Raw genomic sequence first — 20,694 nt, forward strand, 5'->3', positions numbered from 1 at the left:
GACAGTGGATTAGCCAATAGGTATGATATTTAAAAGAAATTTTGTAAAAATACTGCAAAAATTGCGCCATAATATGAGTTAGTTAAGTTTTCGATATATTAAAATGTCTTACACGTAATCTTTTATAAAGAGGTTTTGTATCATAATATTTGTGAGCCAACATAAATACCCAGAGAATATGGAAATATTTTTCCTGAGAAGCAATGATATGCAATCAGGAGTTAGATATAAGGAAGAGGCCAGTTTTGATTCACTTTTTTTGCAGCAAAATTGCCCATCAACCAGCATATACCAACTTTTCAGAAAGAATATTATTCCAAAACGGCATAAAAGGTGTCGCAACAGTAAAAGAAATGGAAATTGCTAAGTTCTTGCCATCCAATTAAATCACCAACTTATTTAAAGCACATCCACGTCAAACAAACAAGATATACGAGAATGCAGATTAATACATCAAATACAGTGGTGTATTGATATGGTATTACAATAGATGGTTAGGAGACCCCTTTTATTACTGGATAATGATATGTTACACCACTGCACGTCCATGTAAGTTTAAGTATTTGAATCCAACTCATTTTCATTCACGCTCGACCAGTTAAATAGTCGAAATCCCTCATGTAATACATTTGATACAAATTCAGATCAATCAACAACAATATATTTGGGATTCTTAAACAAAGAAAAGAAGAGGCCACTAGCACAACGCTAATCTTGATTTTCAAGTACTTTATTCAAAGAGAATAAGCTTTGAACCGGTAGTGTTCTTTAAGAGCACAGCAGATGTCAGAGTTCCATTCATGAACAAGCAATCCATTGAGCTTTGTATAAACATCAACCCAGAAGATAAACCTATTCGTCCAGGGAATATTGAAAAGTATGTTTTGTGTAAAAGACTATTAGTACCCCCCGAGGATCCAAATGTTGCCGCTCTTTATGTTCCTGGTGATATCCTTTTGAGTCCAAAGGAACAATTGTTCTACTAGATCAGTTAATCTAGGATCGATTATTTGAAAGAAATTGCTTGAAAATTGGCCAACGATGAAGAATTTTTCAATCCTGAGACAGAAAGGGGTGATGCTATTCCAACCAGCAAGGAAATGTATTGGCTCAGCTGTAATTTGATAAGATTGGGATTCCACAGCTATTTATTTAGTATAAGACCTTGGCTTGCTAACAACTTCAGGTGATCTGGAACACAAACACAATTCGAAACCAACGAAATTATGAGATATCAGGAAGATGATTACTTCATCACTAACTTATAGGCTATGCTTCCGGTGACCAGAAATCCTCATTTTTCATTGGCAGGTCCACAGGATAAAATGGTATTCTTGGTTGTTCTAGGTATTGGTTTTGAAGTTCCAGCTTTCAAGTTTTGAGAAATGGAACTTTGTTTTGGAGAAAGCTCTAGATATACATATACCATAACGCTATTGCTATTGATATATTCACATTTTATTCCAGAGGAAGTAGTTGATATTTTCCAAAGTCACTTTCCAAAATGATGACAAAAGGGAACACCTCCTGTTTCTTTTGAGAGATCACTTTCAAGAACTATAGATGGAATATCCAAAACACCACACTAGTTATTCAAAGCCAATACATCTAGGTCAAGTCCTATCTATTCAAGATCGAACATCTTCTAGTGTATCAAATACATTTGAAAAACATTAAAAAGAGTGATGTGAATACCAAAAACCATATTTTTGAACTGATCTTGATGTCACCATACAAGTTTTCTCACAGTTTAAATGCTTTTGTATATGCTCCCAGGCATAGTATCGGACTACTGTGTTATCTTTTGTGGTTACAGGGCTCAAGCTGGATCTAATGGATATATATCCATACTTTCATAAAAAATAGCCAGCTGATGGGGATGCTTATTTTCTTGTTGCCTCCCCTAATAATAACATTGCACTTCAGAAGTTCTCGAGAGCACAACAACACAAGTAACAAACTTTTCAAGTCGGTAGGAGAAAGTAGGACCGTTGGGTGGTGGTACCAGTCGTCTAGTTTGACTACGGGCTACAGTTTTGAGGCGTCCGCCTCTATCAACGCAAAAAGCCACCCTTTTGTTGGTTTGGTCCAATCAGGGCTTTGGAATGGCCATAGAAAAAAATAAAGTATAACCAGGTCACTACATTTCCTAAGCAAAACCTGCCAAATTGGGTTTTATCATGCATTAAGTATCCCATACTAAATAATTAAAACGCTATATCAAACTAGTAAACAACAAAGGAATGACACAGAAAAGAAGAACCAAATATATTTATACATAAAATTACCAGCCAGCTACTATTTACCTTGTATCAACTTCTTTATGAGCGAAGTGTTGTCATAATATTCTTCCCCATTAGGTGATCTGGAGTTTGTAGAGTTAGTAGAAGCGATACTAGTACTCACAGAAGAAGAGCTTGGAATTATAGCACCAGCAGCGACAGGAACACTAATCGAGGAACTTATTCCTGCATCCTCTAACCGTTTGGCTTCGTCCATCAAGGGCCTAATACAAAGCCAACCAGTTTCAGTTCTGAAATGACGAGATAATGCGTCACTTCTAGCAAACTTCTTACCACATCCCCATTTGGTTACACCGTCTTGTAAATAACCCTCACATTTGAAATTTTTTATCCCGTTATGTAAAAGTTCATGTCTCTTTTTATCATGGGATCTAGCAAAGGTTTTGAAACAATGACTACATTTAAATGGTTTTTCGGTGGAATGGGTCTTCATATGTGATTTCAAATTGTAGTGCTTTTGAAACACCTTGTTACACACTTCACAGGGGAAGGATTCAACAGGGTTTAAGGGTGTGGCGTCGGTTGCCTTTTTTCTTCTTTTTCTTCGTATAGAACGGGAGATAGTATACGAGACAAGAGAAGAATAGTCAATATCTGGGGGAGAAGTTGAAGAACCTTTCAGGGATGTTGCCAGTGATTTACCAACAGTACTATTGTTATCTGATTGTCCAGATAATGGACTAAGTGGATATCTTTGGCTATTAGAAGGTAATACTGGTAAAGCTGCCTGTGAACCGTTGACAGCAGCATTATTGTATTGATAGTAAGCACTATAACCTCCAGCTTGTGGAATAGGGAGGGCAGAGTATGGGCGTGGTTGTTGGGAATAGCCGTTGGCACTGTTCGCACCATTGTATTGGTTGGAGGAGTAATCATAAGAAAATGGTGTTGGTGGTAGTTGTGGGACAGATGCCGAATATGCCATGAATTGTGCAGGTACCGCACTTGAACTAATATTGGTATTGGCAGATACTGACTCTTGTTGTGGTAAACTAGCAAATATAGAAGGAAGTGCTTGGTTTTGTTGTGGAAGCTGAGGTGCTTGTTGCTTCTGGCCTTGAAGAATCAGTTGATTTTGTTGTGTTTGGATATATTGCACGTTTGGCATTTGTTGTTGATGCAGTTGCAGTGGTTGCAAAGGTTGTGGTGGTTGTTTATGCGGATCGGTTTGTGGCATACCATTATTGGAATTATAGTATGAGTTGTAGTTGAACATTGTTAGCATTGTAGCAATTAATTATTCTCTACGGCAGTAAGATTTATCTATAAGCAATCCAAAATAAAAATATATTAATAAATTAAATCCTATTCAAATAATGCAAAATACAAAAAAAAGAAGATTAATTACGGGGAATTGTATTTATTTTTATATAAAAGAAATATAGCAGTTTTTATTAATTTGCATTAATTATTAGATAGGAATGGGGATCGGGATTACAAGCTGCTGTCCGCTTGGAACATGAAAACTTGAAATAATAATTCAAAATATTTGAAAAAAAAAGCAAATAAAATGTTGAAAAAATATTAGCGCATAAAAAATATTTTATTATTGAAGGTCCAGAACCTAAACAAACCACAGTGCATACCATAGGTAATCCATTTCTTACGCAAAAGGGTAAAGTTCCAAGTCCTTTAATAGCCTGGAATGCACGGGAGCAAAGATATTGGCTTGTGTGGGTGAATGATGTAATGCTTTCTGTTTTCTTCAAAGCCAGGTATACCTTAATAGCTGACAATCCGTCAATTTGAGCAATAAAAAAAAATATTTTTTTTACACGCATTTTGATCGGGCCGGCGCTTAAATTCTACATAAAGTGACAGCTTGCCAGACCCTATTGCAACCAGCCGTCTAAATCACTTTGCCAAGAATACAAACCAGGAACCGTTGGGCTTGGTAATGAGCCCCACCCGGATCGACCTTGACCAATGATGTAATTGCAACAAAACACCTCCTCTTTCACCTGGAATTTCTCTACGTCACCGTTGAAAATCAGACAGAAAAAAAAAAAACCGCACATACGTAAGATTTACGGATTTACAATTTCTTTTGTCAGCTGCAGTGTTATTATTGCATTCCGTGGAACGGATTAGAGACACCTCGTGCCATTAACCTTATCGTATCGTACCATTATATTATGTCTAATTAATTTGACACATGGAACACAATTAAGAACAAATACGTTTTAATCTGACAGTTTTGTCTAGCTTGGCAAACCAGGCTTGGGAAAATATCATTAACATCCCCACCTAATTTCACTAATTTTGATTGTTCATATTGCCTTTTTCTTTTTTGAAACGAATATTTTTTTGTTCTATTTTAATGTGTGATGCATTCAGTAAAAAGTCTTGGCAAGGGCTTTTTCTTGTCTATCGAGATTTTCAATCATTTCGGATTATCTTTTAAATTTAATTTTAATGAGCGAGTGTAGCTTACGTCATTTTAACCCCACGATTTCAAATTCATTCAAAGAAATAACTTTAGAAAACCGTTATACCCACTAAATCTCTATCGTATGTTTCCTCTTGTTGTGGTGGGGTTATCTGTCTTTTTTTTTTTTTCAGATGACAATCAAATATTTTGAGGGATTTTTCATCCTACTGGGAAATTTTTTTTTTTTTTCACACTAGCTAACTTCTAGGGTCGCGATTTGCTTCGTTTCATTATGTCATGGAAGGATACGTCTTTCGACACATCGGTATACAATTGATAAAATATTACTGTCGCACTATTACAATGGAATGGGGTGGAGGGGTAATCCCTGCTTTAAGTTCCCCAAGCAGGTGGATACCCAAGGAGTTGCGTGATTTGCGATTGTTTCCAATAATAAACTTTTATTTCGTATTAGTAATCGCGAACAATGGACTTGTTTTTGGTAAAGCCACCGGGTAAGGATCCGAGTGGTGGATAGCTTCACCACTCCATCTAAGCAACTGGTACCCATGACAATGAATAATCTCGGTCGCAGGGCTTGAAACGTCAAGATCATAGCACAAAACATCGCCACAATGGCCTAAATTCTACACATTTGTTTATGGCCAATCGACCGCAGGTTTTTGTCATTGTCTACAACTAATTTGTCCTAGAAAATTAATTCTCCTCTTCTGAGTTTGTAAACGGACCGTGGGCATTTTTCGACGTGGTATTGCGTATGCAGAATAAAAAATTTTCAAAATTTTACTCAGCCTCGATTGCATTACGATAACACCATTTCTCCTCCCGCTCATTACCTACCTGCCAATGGTAAAAACTCATAAATCCAGTTATCATTAAAACGGTAGACAAGACTGGCTGCAAAATCCAGCATCGTAAATTGTAACAAGAAAAAAAATCATTAAGTCACAGATGCATAATCGTAACCAATAAGTTGCCAAGAATTTACATGGCTTTTGGAAATAATTCTCTTCGTTTAATTTTGATGCCTTGTCTTTTTTTTTCTTGGTTTTTTCCTGGGGGCTGGGCTTTTTATTTTAGTTATATGCAGGTGTCGGATTTCTGTAATAGACTAGTTTTACGATTGTAAGAAAGGTAGGGACTAGTAGTTTGTAGTCTTGGCGGCAGATTCAAAGTATGGTGGTTATCTACATATAAGAATTTGATCAATATGAAAGTGTAGCTGAGAAAGAACCAAAAATGGCGTCATTTTAGCTTCCTAGATTCCTAATTTGTCCATTCAGTAAGCACCAATATTCAGTGAGATAAAATGCGTTGTTATAGAGGAAAATGGAACATCAAATAAACATCAAAGATAGTATGGAATTAATGGCACCTGGGACATATCAACTAGACTTTTTCCTAATTCAATGGTGTTCGTAATAGCTGGGAATGCTGGAAATTGACGAACGAGAGACAAAAATGGAAATGAGTGACAAAGGGAGAGAGTTAGATTCACTGCCATACGACCCACTACAGGCACTTACTAACTTCAGCATTTCCCAAGGCGGTCTCTGACATAGCTAGAGACACATTTGCATAAGAAAAATAACGGACAAGTGACCCTGTTGAGTTTTGACGACTGTTTACGAGTTTTGAAGCATAACTGTTTGAAACGGAAATGTTGTTCTTCTTAAATTAGGGCTGGCTAGTATTACCGAAGGCTCACAGGGAATCATACGAGTATACAGGCTTAGATTTTGTTTGAAATCAACATCATCAACTTTCTTTCTATCATTTGTTATGTTCAGGAAATAGACGAAAAGACCATGAGGTTTAAGTCAAATGAGTATGAATAACGAAAGACATCTAAGGCTGCTTAATGTGGAACCAACAACGTGGAAAGCATATATGCACTTGTAAATATAGAACCCATGTCTTTTCGACTCCTTGCTGAGTAACATGTAGAAAATTTGTAGCTATAATACAACATGTTAAGTAGAACTGGTAAAATAACGGATTTTAATTTGCATGACATCAATAGAAAGGTGACACACATTTATTACTTTTTCTAGAATGTAATATTAATATAGTTGTAAAGAACCCTAGGTAAACTATAAACCCCTGTTGAGAGCGGAACAAGATTTGTTGCTCTATTAAAGCGATTGGACACATAAACCTTTGAGGGGCTTAGAGAACAGGGCCCCAACCAATACAAGACTCAAGATTACATAGAACCAAAACTAATCATTCACCAAAGAAGAACCCCTAATCAATCTACAACTTACTATTATTTCAAAAGGCATCAAACAAGAAATACTAAATCCCGCGTGGTCTATAATATTTAAAATTGATTATAACATGGAAATGAAACTGTCTACAATAAGGAGAATCCTACTAGCAATAAAAGTAGTCGGATATGTAGGTGACTAGAAATGTCAGTAATTACCTCGAGGGTTGGAAATGATATCCCTGACATATTACCTGGACATTCTTTGGGAATAGAAGCAGTTTCTTGATCAAGTTCCATTCCGACACTTTCTTGATGCAGTGACAGTTCTACTTCCACAGATTCTATCAATGATTTCTTTCCAGAATCAATCCCTCCCTTCATCATTTTATTAAAACCAAAACTGCCCCAATATTGCCTTCCTCCCAAATTAGCAGATATAACTACACTATTTGATAATGAGCAAATGTCATACAGAGGTTTGTATGTTGAAGTTGACAGGTTTCTTTGTGATTCATTATTCTTGCACACATTATCAATTACCACATTTCTGCAGTTTCTTGATCCACAATCACTCATTCCACTTGGACACATAGGCTGGGTAAGACAAGTTTCATCATTTGAGAATTCCAGAACTGAAATACTTCTGAAATCGGACTTTTGACAAATCCCATGGCTAGGATATTGACTGAAGTATGGGGGTGAATTTATAGAGTCCAGGACCACAGAATCTTTTCCTAATTGCTTTACGGCCAATATTTGTGAGTTAGTTGTCTTTTTGAAAGTTGAGTATACACCAAATATCGCAGTATCAGATTTCCAGTTCTGACAGCTTCCTTTATTTCTTGAAAGACAAACCCAATACATTTGATGGTCCCAGAATTTAATGTTTTCAGGAATGTATAACGAGGCACTCTTGGAGTTTTGGCTGTCCAATCCAGCGAAATTTGATTTGCAACATTGAACTTGACCAATAATTAGCGACAATATTAGTATTAAGAAATAATCATAAAATAACAACAGATAATATAACATCACTTGGAATTACAGTAAGTGGTGAACAAAATGGGATCATTTTTTGTTAAGATCCAAGAGTATTTATGATGTTGTATCGATATCTTCGCTCACTGACCAAACTTGCCAAGACATTTGACTAGTGACACATTTTTGTGTGATATTAATAGAAGTCATCATTTGCCCAAGTTCTCATTTACTAAATCAGATGATTTCCCTTCAAAAGTATAGCCCCCCCTTTATTAAGATACCCAAGGACCAGAATTAACCTTGCTTGGCCACCTTTCAATTCCTCGTATAGAGTTTGTTTAGCAATACCTGTTTTCACATACCACATTAGATATAAAATTTCTTTACTAGAATATACACTTACTTGCTTTTTTCTGCGGTTACATGTGATGTTACAGCCTTTAAACAGGTTAAACTAAAAGAAGCAGCGTTCTGGGAACTTATTCAAAAATTACCGATTCCCGTTCCCACCCCAAAATCCAAATAACTTCACCCAACTCCTTCACAAAAGTTTAACTCGCCAAAAGGGTATGGGAAACAGAGAGGCATTGTAGAGTAGCAAAATATTTCTCTTAATGGGGTGGATATTCAAACACATATTACTAACTGGAAGTAATTCCGTTCTGACAAAACTCGCAAAACTCAATGACTAGTTTGTTATTACTTGAAAGGTTGAGAATTTTTCATGTTCATATAGCTAGATAGCCAGATCTTGAAAGATTTGCAACGTATTTATTGGTCAGAGTTAAACTGGAGTATGAATTTCAGCATACAGAATTATACATAATCCAAACAAGATAAGCGAGCAACCAGATTTGTACTACACAACAATTCTCCGTATTCGGCTCTAGCTTATAATTAATTGCCAACACAATGAAAACAAAGTGGATTTGCATTAATTAAACTGCTAGTACGACCAGGAGGCGGATAGCACAATGCCGTTATATGTTAGTCATAACGGTTGGACTGGATGATATTAATGTGTGATTTAAATTTATGCACTTATAAAGCCTCGTTGCGAAAAAATCTTATGCGATTAAAAGGAAAAAATCCCTGTAATTGCATAAAGTTGGGGAAAATTTTCAAATTTAACTAGGAGTAGGATTGCTAAAATCACCCTTATAATCGAATACTATTCAAATAAAATAAAGGAAAGAAAAGATTTTCAAGGATGCAATATTCCAGATCATCTATAAAAGGATAACGTTTTTTTTTGTCTCATCAATAAAGATCTAAGCAATATACCCAAGGATTAATCATGGCTGATTTTAGCGAGAAATCACAAGTAGCTACTGATCACGAATCACTCAGTACTACATTGAATGAAGAGTATGATAACGCCCTTAAATTCGTTAGTGAACATCATGACCAAAAGCCAACTTGTGACCCAAAGCTAGTAACACGGAAACTAGACTTTGCAATCTTGCCAATATTATGTTGCATCTACTTCTTACAATTCCTCGATAAGACATTGTTGAATTACGCTGCTGCTATGGGTATCAAAGCGAATCTTGTTGGTAACCAATTCGCCAACTTATCCACAATTTTTTATGCTGCTTATATCTTTGGTGAGCCAATAATTTCATACTTGTTACAAAAATTCCCCCTTTCCAAAGCTCTTGGTACTTTTATTATTTTATGGGGTATAGTCGTGGCTTGTCACTCCGCATGCTCCACATATGCTTCTTTGATGATTGTACGTACCCTATTAGGTATTTTTGAATCATCTTCGGCAGTGGGGTTAATTATTATTAGTGGAATGTACTACAGCAAACCTCAGCAAGTAGCTAGAATGGGCATTTGGTCAGTTATGGCAGGTACTGCTACTATTGTCGGTGGTCTTTTGTCATTTGCATTCCAACATGTTCATACCGAGACATTCAAATCTTGGCAAATCTTATTCTTAGTCATGGGTTTAATTACCGTTGTCTTTGGTATATTCACTTTATTTTACTTACCTGATAATGTTCATACTGCTTGGTTCTTAAATGAAGATGAAAAGTTGCATGTCTTGGAAGTTGTCCGTCAGAACCAAACAGGTACGAAAACTTCCAAGTTCAAAAAACATCAAATTGTGGAATTATTATTTAAGGATAAGTTTACCTGGTGGTATATGTTGTTGACCATTTGTTCCCAAATTGTTACTGGTGCTATTGGTACATTTAGTGTCACCATTACTTTATCTTTTGGGTTCGATAACTACGAATCTGCTTTGTTACAATTGCCAGTAGGTGCCCTTATCATTATCATTATTTTGACTGCCACTCAACTAGTTCGTCATTTTGGTCATATTACTTATATTGCAGTCTCCATGTTCATTCCTACTATAATCGGTGCCATTGTCTTGTTATGTAACCCTAATCGAGTTGGTAATTTATTAGCCATGTATTTGTTATACAGTGGTTCATCAGTGATTACCTTGATTTATGCCTGGATTAGTGCCAATACTGCTGGTACTTCCAAGAAATTCTTTAGAAGCGCAATGACAATGATTGGATTTTCAGTTGCTTGCATTATTGGACCACAATTATTCCAAGCTTACAGTGCTCCAGGTTATCACCCAGCTAAGATTGTTATTTTGGTGACACAATGTGCTTGTGTTCCGATCACTTTGGCTATTGGTTGGTTATGTAAGAAAGAGAATGAAAAGAGAGATGCTGAACCAGTACAAGAGTTGCCAGAAAACTTTGAGTTTTTGGATTTAACCGACATGGAGAACAAACATTTCAGGTATACATTTTAACAGTCATAGCTATTCATTTCTATGTAAATATATTAATAATCAATTCCAATTTGTGTGCTGATGAACAAGCGTAGATGTTATCTCTCTACAGTTTAGGTTTTGAATGCACATCGGGGAGTTTATATTTCAAAATAATATAATTAAATTAAAGCAAAAAATAACTGATGGACTTTTCATAGGGATAATGGCCTAGACTGTAATGGAAAACAGATATTCATTAGTGGCGAAGTGGTTGATGAGAGATTTGAAGTAGTCAGCAGAGAATACAGCTGAAATTAATTCCATGGTTATAAATGAATTCAAAAACTTTCACCCCAGAATGCGGAGAGGGTTCGTATTCTTTCATGAAGGGGTTGGCCCAAAAAACCTAGTATCATTATGAACTTTTCTAAAGAGATACAATCGAGAAGAATTTATTACGTGGAATATGAAGTGTAACTTTGTGTTGCCAATCTTGGTAAATAGTGTTGAATTGCTTTGATGTTCTCCTAAAGTTGTTACTTTTATACATTATGGTAATAGTATTTGCTTGATTGTTGATTTCTGTTGTGGTCAGCGTGGTTACGGTGTACAATATTTGTAGTTTCTATCCTTGCGTAGATGAAAATGAAAATATTGTCATAATATATATATCATTATTCATTGAAGGAACCAGGAATAGATTTCCACCTAACAAACATAATAGACTGGTTATCCGGGACGTAAAATGCAACTCTAGTATCTTTGAAAACACAGATGAACCAAACTATTTGTCAAAAGATGCCTTTAAATAATCCTTATTCAACCTTACCCAATAACAGTATTTTGTTATCAAAGCATTTCAATATCAAGAGATCTTTTTCCTCCAAGCTTCACCTTCAGGAAGACCAAATATTAATATTCATCCTCCAGTGAATATCATTAAACCGCATACTCCTTGGTGACAGAAGGCTTGACTAACGAGCATGCTCAAAGTGCATTTAATAAAAAGTTCTACAAATACAACAACTCCAAACTCTGGAAGAGAGGATAACCACATTTTACCAAAAACAAATACAAATTTCCAATAAAGCGACTACTCAATGTCTGATAGTGAATCTAAAGATAAATTAGATGACAATTAGATTAAATCAAATGTGAGTCCACTTAACTTAGATTAATGTAGCAACCTATCCTTCTATATTCACTCTTATCAGACAAAAAATACTCAAGGAAACTCTATGGCCAGAGATTATCTGAAATCATGTCAAGATATTTAACTTACAAAAACCAATGATTAACAAATCCGCTTTGCAAGGCAGAATGAAGGTAACAAACTATGCAAAAAATTTCATTACCACTACCATTCTCATGCATTGCTGATTCTTACCTAACTTAAGCAGGTTAATCCATCGGAAAACCAATCTAGAAACGATGGGAATACAAGCTGGACAAGAATGGGAAACACATAAATATTACCAGCAGACAGTTGCTACTCAACCTAATTGGCACGAAATTCATATGTCCAGATGCTTGATAACACTTCTGATGCATTCACCAAGGCTTTGGGTTTCATGCTACTCCACACAACAAAATCATATGATCGGAGATAACTTCATTCAATCAATATATAGATAAAATTATTGACAATAGCAATTAAATCATCCAAAGATTTCCAAATGGTGCATTTTACTATATGCAGACCAACACCGTGTAAGGTCTAATTGGATGCTAAATTGTATAGATAAAACAATTATATCGAATTAGAAAGAATTTGCAAGAGTTTCCCTTCCCTTGCAGAATTAGCTCTGTTTATGAGACAGCATATTAACAGTGATTTGGCCGTCAGATTATTAATGTTTACCTTATTCAATGCTGAGGGTTCTAGTTAGATATTACAGGAATAGTAACAGCGTTTCTGGAAATTATATTACGTGGAATAAATTCTCGTCATACTAGTACTCAGGGGATATGCTGAGACGACAACACACTCATAAAAAAAGGTCCCATATTATTTTTTCATCTTCAGTATGTACAATTAAGCATTTAAATGCAACACACAATGCCAAATCATGTACAAGGGTAGGCGGGGGCTAGAAGAGGGGTACTTCTTATTTTATAGCATATTCGGCACCGATACTATGTATAAACATAAAGGAGTGATCTTATTGTAGAACCGTCTAATAATAAATAGTGAGGCAACAACAAGCGTCAAATGTTTATGTAATAATTTATAACGATAATATTCACTTGCTGTTTGTCTTGGGGTTTCCTAATGGATTTATCACCTATATAATATTTGATAGATGTACCATGAGTAATTATAGCTAGGAGAGAAGTCCAGAAATTACCAACAGAGATTGCAATTTTGGTTTATTATTTTGTTAAAGAGTGGTCATAGTAAGCCATACAATTTTTACTCATGTGCTCGCAACCGACATTGTTCACTATTCAGAATATGTCAATTCATTCACTTTTACTAATTCAAACATCGAGTTATTTATATATTATGCTCCGCTTCCTAAATAAAATATATCCGGCTGGGCATAAGCATACATTTACCAACATCAAGGAGGGTTGCAATAATTTTCTTAACAAAATTTTTTTTTTCTGCGCCACCCTTGGCCGCAGTGTCCCTAATTTATTTTTTTTTTTTTGCTCTCCTCACCAGCTTATAGTTTCTTGCACCCATTTTTCTTTTTTTTTTTCTTAGCCCTGGCTCCTTTCATAGCAACGTTCGGTAAATAGTGTCAATATATAGCCTTCTGTACCCTGTATTAAAATTAAAATAGGAAATCAGCAAGTCAAACAAACAAATCAAAAGAATAAATAATGTAATTGCCTTTTGGTGCTTTTGCATTTCTATATCCAAAAGTAATATATAAAAAAAAACAATCACCTCTCTCTAGCAAAGATAAAAGAAAAGTAGATTAAACACGACCTAAATTTCATTGAAATATCTTCCAACTCTCGCATTAATCTCTTTCATTATTCAATATTCTCAAAATAAACAAAAACAAATTGAGGATATCCAAATATAACTTAATTGTACTGATGACTTCATCATCTAAATGAGCAGTCTTCATAATATTTTGGGTATCAATGACAATATAAACACAAAATACAGCCGCACCAATAAAACAATACACCTTCTCCATCATACCGGTTTGTCCGGGGAAGAACATCATAATGAAACCCCAAGCAATCAAACCCCATAATACCATTCCTACTGCACCTTGCCAACTAGTAAAATCGTACTTGGTTTGGAATGCAAACAAAGTTAATCCAACAAAGATAACCAAAGTTAAGAGCAATGCTTGAATCAAAACTTCACTTTCGACAAATGCACAGACAACACCAATTCCATAAGCTTCAAACACAGTAAAACATCCCAACAAGATTAAATTAATAGGATATGATCTGGCCTTGATGAATGCACCAATCATGCATCCAATGGCACCCAACATGGACACGAAAAGCAACCAGGTGTTTTCAAGAGACCAAAGCTTGATTCCATCCGATGAACGGATGATAAATCCAACCACAACGGTGGCCATTAATTGAAGGGTCAATAACAGATAGACCTTTCTGATAAATAATTGACGAATGGGTAATTCACAAGAGGCAACATCAACAGAGTACTTGAAATCATCCGGGATATTGTCACCAAAGGTTCTTGGTTGACTCAGCTCTCCAGTGACACCTACATCACTGTATGCTGGTGGTTGATTGGGTATTTCTGAGTATGACATTTTAATATATTTAATAACTAATTGATTGAGTAGTTAAATGTAGTGGTTTGCCTTTATAAAGTTTGCCTTTATAAGATTTATGGGGTGATCACATTTTTTTTTTTTCTGATAGGGCAGTGCATGATTTTACTCAGTTTGGAAAATGTTGCAGTATGGGTGCAACAAGTGTGTACTCCATAAACCTTAATTTTGCTATGGTTAGTACACAATTGTATCACTAGAATGACATGGGAACAGCATTATCATTTATTAAGATTAAGTGTACAATGGAAACAAATTGTACTGTTAATTGTCTCTCAATATATCATAAGCATTTAACTGTTCCACCACTATGAACGTTACTTCCTATTTCAGTAATAACGGCTGACATGTGGGCCATTTAAATACAATAGCACTAATGCGCATCACTAGTTACAATTAAACATGGTAACAATCGCAAAGACCAACAATATTTCAAGAAAACAAGTAGGTCACTCAGTATGACTTTTTTTTTTCTCAGTATGTTGTAGAACTATCGGGAATTTAGAGCCAGAGTTCTTGAGTTAACTATGCACCAATTCAGGAAGGACCAGTCTTGCCGAATCTACTGAACAAGTGTTAAAAATTCAAGCCATTTTCATTTATCATAATTTAATTCTTTCTGAATGTTCAAATACACAAATATTGATAGAACATCACTGGGCTTAAACTTTACTTACAATATAGCAACTACATATTCACCACTCAAGCCATTAGGTGGGGCTGAGGTTGCAACGTGGCAACCAACGGCGATACTTCATGTGATTCAATAAGTTGATCTAACAGATTCGGTCTTAGCCGTTAGTTTGATGTCATTCTGATTAAATTTCCTTCTATGGTCATCTAAGAACGACATTTCAACATGAAACAAAACCATATCTCTCTAATCCTACTACTTTGGTTCCGTCTCTCCTTTGAATAATCATCTGCATTATTCCCAGATTGCTTTCAATCATGTATTTTACCAGAAACGGATATATTTGACTCAACAATAATGTAATGCAGTACAATAGATAGCTGGATTATGAATTATGGATAATCAATATAACCCCACTAGCAATAAAAGGCGGCAACAGCAACCACCCAACTAATTTACTTGTAGCTACTATTACTACTACTGTTACGCCTTAATCAAATACTGGCAAGATATTCGGGCTCAAGTTCGGATGTCTAACAGCTCAACACTAATTTTTTGCTGTTATTATTATTTTTATTTTTATTTTTTTTTTTGGCTTTCCCGTAAACAATTCTGATCCCTGACATGCAATGCATGGGCTCTGAAAATATACATGAGTTATTGACGGCTACCCCGGGGTTGATGCTGGCGTGACCCCACATGATTAATTAGTTATGTGATTACCCAAGGATTCAAACCTATTGTTGAGCAAGTTGTTTATGATAGCGATAACAGACTTATCTTACTTAGATAACTGATTTGCGGCGGGCAGTTTAAATCCGATGCATCTTTACATCATTTGACGTGGGGATTTTGATTTATGCCGAGAACAATTGAAGATGAAATTCGTTGTAAGGAGGGGAATAACCGTCAGTAACACCCCACCCCCAGAATTTGACTTCATCTGACATCACTGGAAAACGCTGGTGGTTGGTTTTTAAAGTTAACAAGGAGAGGGGGAGTGCGGGGCTACTAAACATTGAGGGATTTTGAAAATAATAGATTGTGCAGATTGGGAATAAAGTTTTAACTTGAAATATTTTTTTACTCGATTAGTAATTACAAGATAAAGGACAATTACGTGTCTCGCAAGTGAAAAAGAAATGTGGAGAATTGAACAATTGAGAGTTTACAGGTTGAGGTTGGTTATTTTCTGAACCATGGGCACACATGCAGGAAAGGGCTTTTACGAAAAAAAAATTTCCTTGAGTGAACAATGTATAATCATATATCTAATATTGTCCTAAAGTCTGGGCTTACTATTATTTGTATCGTTTTTTAGTATGTAATTCAATAGATAATTCAACAATAGTGCGAATTAGTCCTAGATTAACGCTGAGCGCTATCCTTTTTTTTTGTCATACATTTTGCATAACCATGAAAAATCTATGCATGATGCATCATAGCCAGAACAAACTTTAAGTTTTTCGGTTTTGCAGCAATTTCCCAGTAGCTATGACAACAACATATTCAACCCACCCGCAAATAGAGTTTGACAATTCAGAACTCGTTAATTGTTGTAGTATTCGGAGTTGAACAAACCCTATTCACACTTCAACCCCCCACCCCCAGAATCCGAAACAAGTAATTATTGATTATTGTTTTGAATATTTATTTTTTTTTTTATTTTCAAAAGCCATCTGACAACGCATTTTTTGCAATTTGCAGTTGAGCCCATTGTTAAACCCACCAGCTTTTTTTTTGGTTTGTTGAATTATTTCACGCTTTGTAAAATTATTACCCCCTCCCCCAGGAATTAAACTAGTCCGGAAATAGTCAACTTTTCTCCTTTGTACGGGAGGGAGTGGGGTGTAGATTTGATGAAAACTACTAACTCCGTCTGTGTTTAGTCATCAAGGGGGATGCTTAGTTGCCATTACTCCCGAACTACAATTCGCTACTACGAAAAAGAAACTAAATCTAATCATGAAATTATTGTTAAATGTTACTCTATAGAAATATCCAATAATCTCTAACTCTAGAAACGTAAACCCAAAATAAAAACCCAAATAAATATCATAACCCCATAAAAGCCCCTGCCTTTACAAGGACATTCGTAAACAAAACCATGTTGAAAAGAAACATCACTAACCCAATCAAAACCAAAAAAAAATGTGAACTAAAAAACCCAGGTCTACTAATCATCAGTACTAGACCTTCTAAACTTAAACTTCTTAATCATGCTCTTGTAATCTCCTACGAGGGATCCAAGTGAACCGCCTCTAACAGAACCAGCAGAGTTATTACGAGTGGTACGAGGACTATTGTCTTCTTCACTGGTACTACTGCAGTCGCTGTTAGGAATAGCGTAGTAATCATAACCAACTTGTGAATGCTTATGCAAAGGTGGTGGTTGTCTAAACATGCTGGCACCGCTGACTGAGTTGCTATGCTTTAATCGAGAGGAAGAAATAGCAGCGGATGTAGCACTGCAATATACAGATTGTGAATGCGTTAATGGTGGTGCAGCTTTATTGTTAACATAATGAACTGAGTGACGAGGTGAAACTGTTGGATCATTAGGAGGAGTACAGCATCTGAATGGACATTCAAAGGCACTCTTGACATGCTTGACGAATTCATGATACAAGTTAATAAGAATATCGTCGTGGATATATCTTCTGCATTTGATTAGCAAGGTAAAATCTGGCATCTTGTTTAAAGTCAATTGAGATCTGAAATGACAAGGTAAATTGACTTCGCATGGTGCTTCAAGTTCTATATATTTCGTGTATAACTGTTGCCAGTGCGATATTGTTGGTGGTCTAAGCGAAAGGTAGGAGTTTACATCCAAGACAAATTCGAGATTTTCATTGCCATGAACTGATGATAAATAACTGACAAATTTATCCAAGTTAAAATCGGAATTCTGGGCATTGATGGATGTGTTCAAGATTTCATCCAAGGTAGGAATGACTGTTGGTGGCAGTGATGATTGTGGTGGCTCAGATATTATCTGGGGTTGTTGTGATGGTGAGGAAGGAGTGTGAGGTGTTGGTGGTGAAGGTGAATGCAAACTTATTGGTGTAACTTGTGTGCTAATTGCAGCTAAACTGCTTGAAGTAGAATTTAAATTATAGTTGAATAAAGATTCGTGATTCACTTCAGTTGCTGAAGCGATCATCATGCTTATAAGTATATAATCTATACGTGGAGTGGTCTTTTACTGTTTCTATAATGAATTGGTGGATATTACTTAACCTTTATAATAAAATTTAGACAGCCACAGCCAGAGCCTGGTATTTTTTTTAACAATAAAAAATTATAAACAGTAAAAAAAGTAATTCAACTTAAAAAATATTTTCCTTTTATTTTTTAATGCATTTCAGATTTTATTTTTCGTCTTAAAAAATATTTCCGTATGCGTTGTGGTGCAAAACTCAAAACAAATACCTCTTAGTTAATAACCCCTCAAAAAAAAAAAAGATGCGTTGTTTCCAACGTGAATTGATCATGTTTTTTTTAAATGATCTATTTTTGTATACAGGATACCTTGACGTAAGATTGCTTTTTTATTGTTCAAGTTATATCGCTTCTTACTGTATAATCGAATCCACAGTACAAGAAAAAGGGGAAGCAAGATGAAAAAAAGCAATCCAGCCTTTTACCGATGATCATGTTTACCTTTGCAGAATTACGTAGTAACTAAATATAAACGTTTTTTTGCTTAACTAGAAAGGACGGGCTTTTGTGAAGAAAAGAAAAACAAGAAAAGTTACGATGGGGTTTGCACGGTACATTAAAGTGAAAAAACTAATAGATAAGACATTTAGAGATAAAGTTTTGTTCCTCATTGTTCCTGTTCTGTTTAGAGTTTGCCAATAAGGTGCCGCGCTAGTATTAAACGCAGTGTTTATACCTTTATTTGTATTGTATGGCATGATTTCGAAAGGATTCGAGAAATACAAACGACACACATTGAGAAGTATCTCCACTTTTTTTATAACTGGTTAAGAATTATTATTAAATTCCCCCTCGTTTTTTTTTCTTAACTACTGGCAACCAGAAAAAAAAAAAATAATAATAATAATAACCAAATTCCATCTCCAACCGTTAGAATCACAAAGATAAGTGACTCTTGCAGGCAACGTTTTCAAAGACCTCAACGTTTTCCCCAAATTTTATCTTATCTTATCTTTACACTGCCTATACTAAAAATGACACTCATGGCCTATATTCGATGTAAACAAGTCCCCATTTACGCAATTAGGGCGCTTAAGGCAAGACACTGCCCTCTTGCAGATCACTTTACACATCGTATAACACTGTAGAGAGTCAAAAATAGATTGTTACACAAACTAGAAGAGACTATTTTTATATGCAGGATAGTCCTCAAGGAGAAAAGTTAACAGAGCTCAGATCTTATAATTCGTCTATCAGTCCACTGAAATTAACACGAGATCTTTCCAAAATCGGGCACATAATTTAGCATTTTCTTAATTTGTACATATTTAAGGAATCGTCTGTTTTATTCTATCAGCTTTCCTTGGTAAAATTTCCGCACACAGTTATATCAATAAAGATCACACCATTAATTGCCTTGGTTACAAGGTAACATGTATTGGTAGTAAACGCGTACATAATATCTCCGGTTTAATAATTAATTTTTTTTTCTTGTATTTTTCTCCTTAATTACGAGATCAGTTTGTGATACATGCCGTTGGAAATTGAATTCCGCCAGATTTGAAAATAAAGCAGTGGCACCCTCCCCCTTGGACTATCTTTCTTAGCAACAAGGGGAATTTCAAGTTTTTGATAGATCAACGGCTTTCTGATATCACAAAGATCTATCAGATGTGAAATTCACGGTTTCAGATCGGTCTAAATGGTTATCTAAGAGCATGGGAAAGTTTCGGTAGAAATAATGTTATTAACAGAAAAAAAAAGAACAATAGTTTTTTCTTGCAGGACCGGGTTTGTGATACTATTACAAAATCCCCCAACAATTAATTTATTCATTAACACCTGGGCTTGATCTTTGTTAGTTTTGTAACGAATTATAGTGTGTCACTCAGTGGGGGAGCATGGAGGAACGGAATACCCCTTTAGGAAACTATTCCAGTAAGGGAGCACTCCGGATCGGCATATTCTTTTTTCGATGGTTTGTACTCCACAAGGCATTTAATAGCCTTGGCAACGGCATCCACATGCAAGATCTAGCCTACAATGGGATTTTTTTTTTAAAGAATACACTATTGGGAACGATGCCAGGGGGGGGTACGACCATCACCTGTTATTTGCAGCAAATATCAGGAGATTCCCTAGAAAATTGCTCATTCCTGAGTCAAACCCGCCTTCGGAAAAATTCTCTAATGCTGAATTGCGCCTTGCATCGGACAAACATAGTTTGAGATTTAACCCAAGATCCCGATACCCGTCAACTATAAAGATAAGTAGATCGTTGGAACACTCAGATCATCTCTATCTATTAAACACAAAGTGTGTCGGTGATATAATTCTTATTGTGTCTAATTGCATAGATTTTTCTTTTATTACTTCTTTGTTCGACACCGTGGGATTTTTCGATTCGCGTTAATTTACAACGATTCCACACCACGACAACGATGGGGGGCATTGTCAAGACACAGATAAAAGTGGCTTCACCTTCACAACAAGCGCA

The 20,694-nt window shown here is 35.7% G+C and overlaps 4 protein-coding genes across 4 annotated transcripts; 1 reads left to right on the forward strand and 3 right to left on the reverse strand. All coding sequences in view use genetic code 12, as the record gives it.

The window, feature by feature from the left end:
* Window positions 1–2,170: 2,170 nt before the first annotated feature.
* Window positions 2,171–3,622, reverse strand: CRZ2 (Crz2p; the record flags this gene model as incomplete). The annotated part of the gene is made up of 1 exon (XM_007373511.1): window positions 2,171–3,622. A coding segment is annotated over one exon (1,217 nt), but the record flags the coding sequence as incomplete, so codon positions are not given.
* Window positions 3,623–9,185: 5,563 nt separating this feature from the next.
* SPAPADRAFT_70208 (uncharacterized protein) lies at window positions 9,186–10,726 on the forward strand (the record flags this gene model as incomplete). The annotated part of the gene is made up of 2 exons (XM_007373512.1): window positions 9,186–9,278; window positions 9,321–10,726. The coding sequence occupies 2 exons, from the start codon at window positions 9,186–9,188 to the stop codon at window positions 10,668–10,670; spliced, it is 1,443 nt and encodes a 480-aa protein (XP_007373574.1).
* Window positions 10,727–13,027: 2,301 nt separating this feature from the next.
* Window positions 13,028–14,448, reverse strand: SPAPADRAFT_59399 (uncharacterized protein; the record flags this gene model as incomplete). Its single annotated transcript, XM_007373513.1, has 1 exon — window positions 13,028–14,448. One exon carries the CDS (start codon window positions 14,378–14,380, stop codon window positions 13,604–13,606), a length of 777 nt encoding a protein of 258 aa, XP_007373575.1.
* Window positions 14,449–16,990: 2,542 nt separating this feature from the next.
* On the reverse strand, window positions 16,991–18,231 carry RGS2 (GTPase-activating protein; the record flags this gene model as incomplete). Its single annotated transcript, XM_007373514.1, has 1 exon — window positions 16,991–18,231. One exon carries the CDS (start codon window positions 18,199–18,201, stop codon window positions 17,212–17,214), a length of 990 nt encoding a protein of 329 aa, XP_007373576.1.
* Between the last annotated feature and the right edge of the window lie 2,463 nt (window positions 18,232–20,694).

This window comes from Spathaspora passalidarum, assembly GCF_000223485.1.
Source record: "Spathaspora passalidarum NRRL Y-27907 unplaced genomic scaffold SPAPAscaffold_2, whole genome shotgun sequence".
NCBI classification, from domain to species: Eukaryota; Fungi; Ascomycota; class Pichiomycetes; order Serinales; family Debaryomycetaceae; genus Spathaspora; species Spathaspora passalidarum.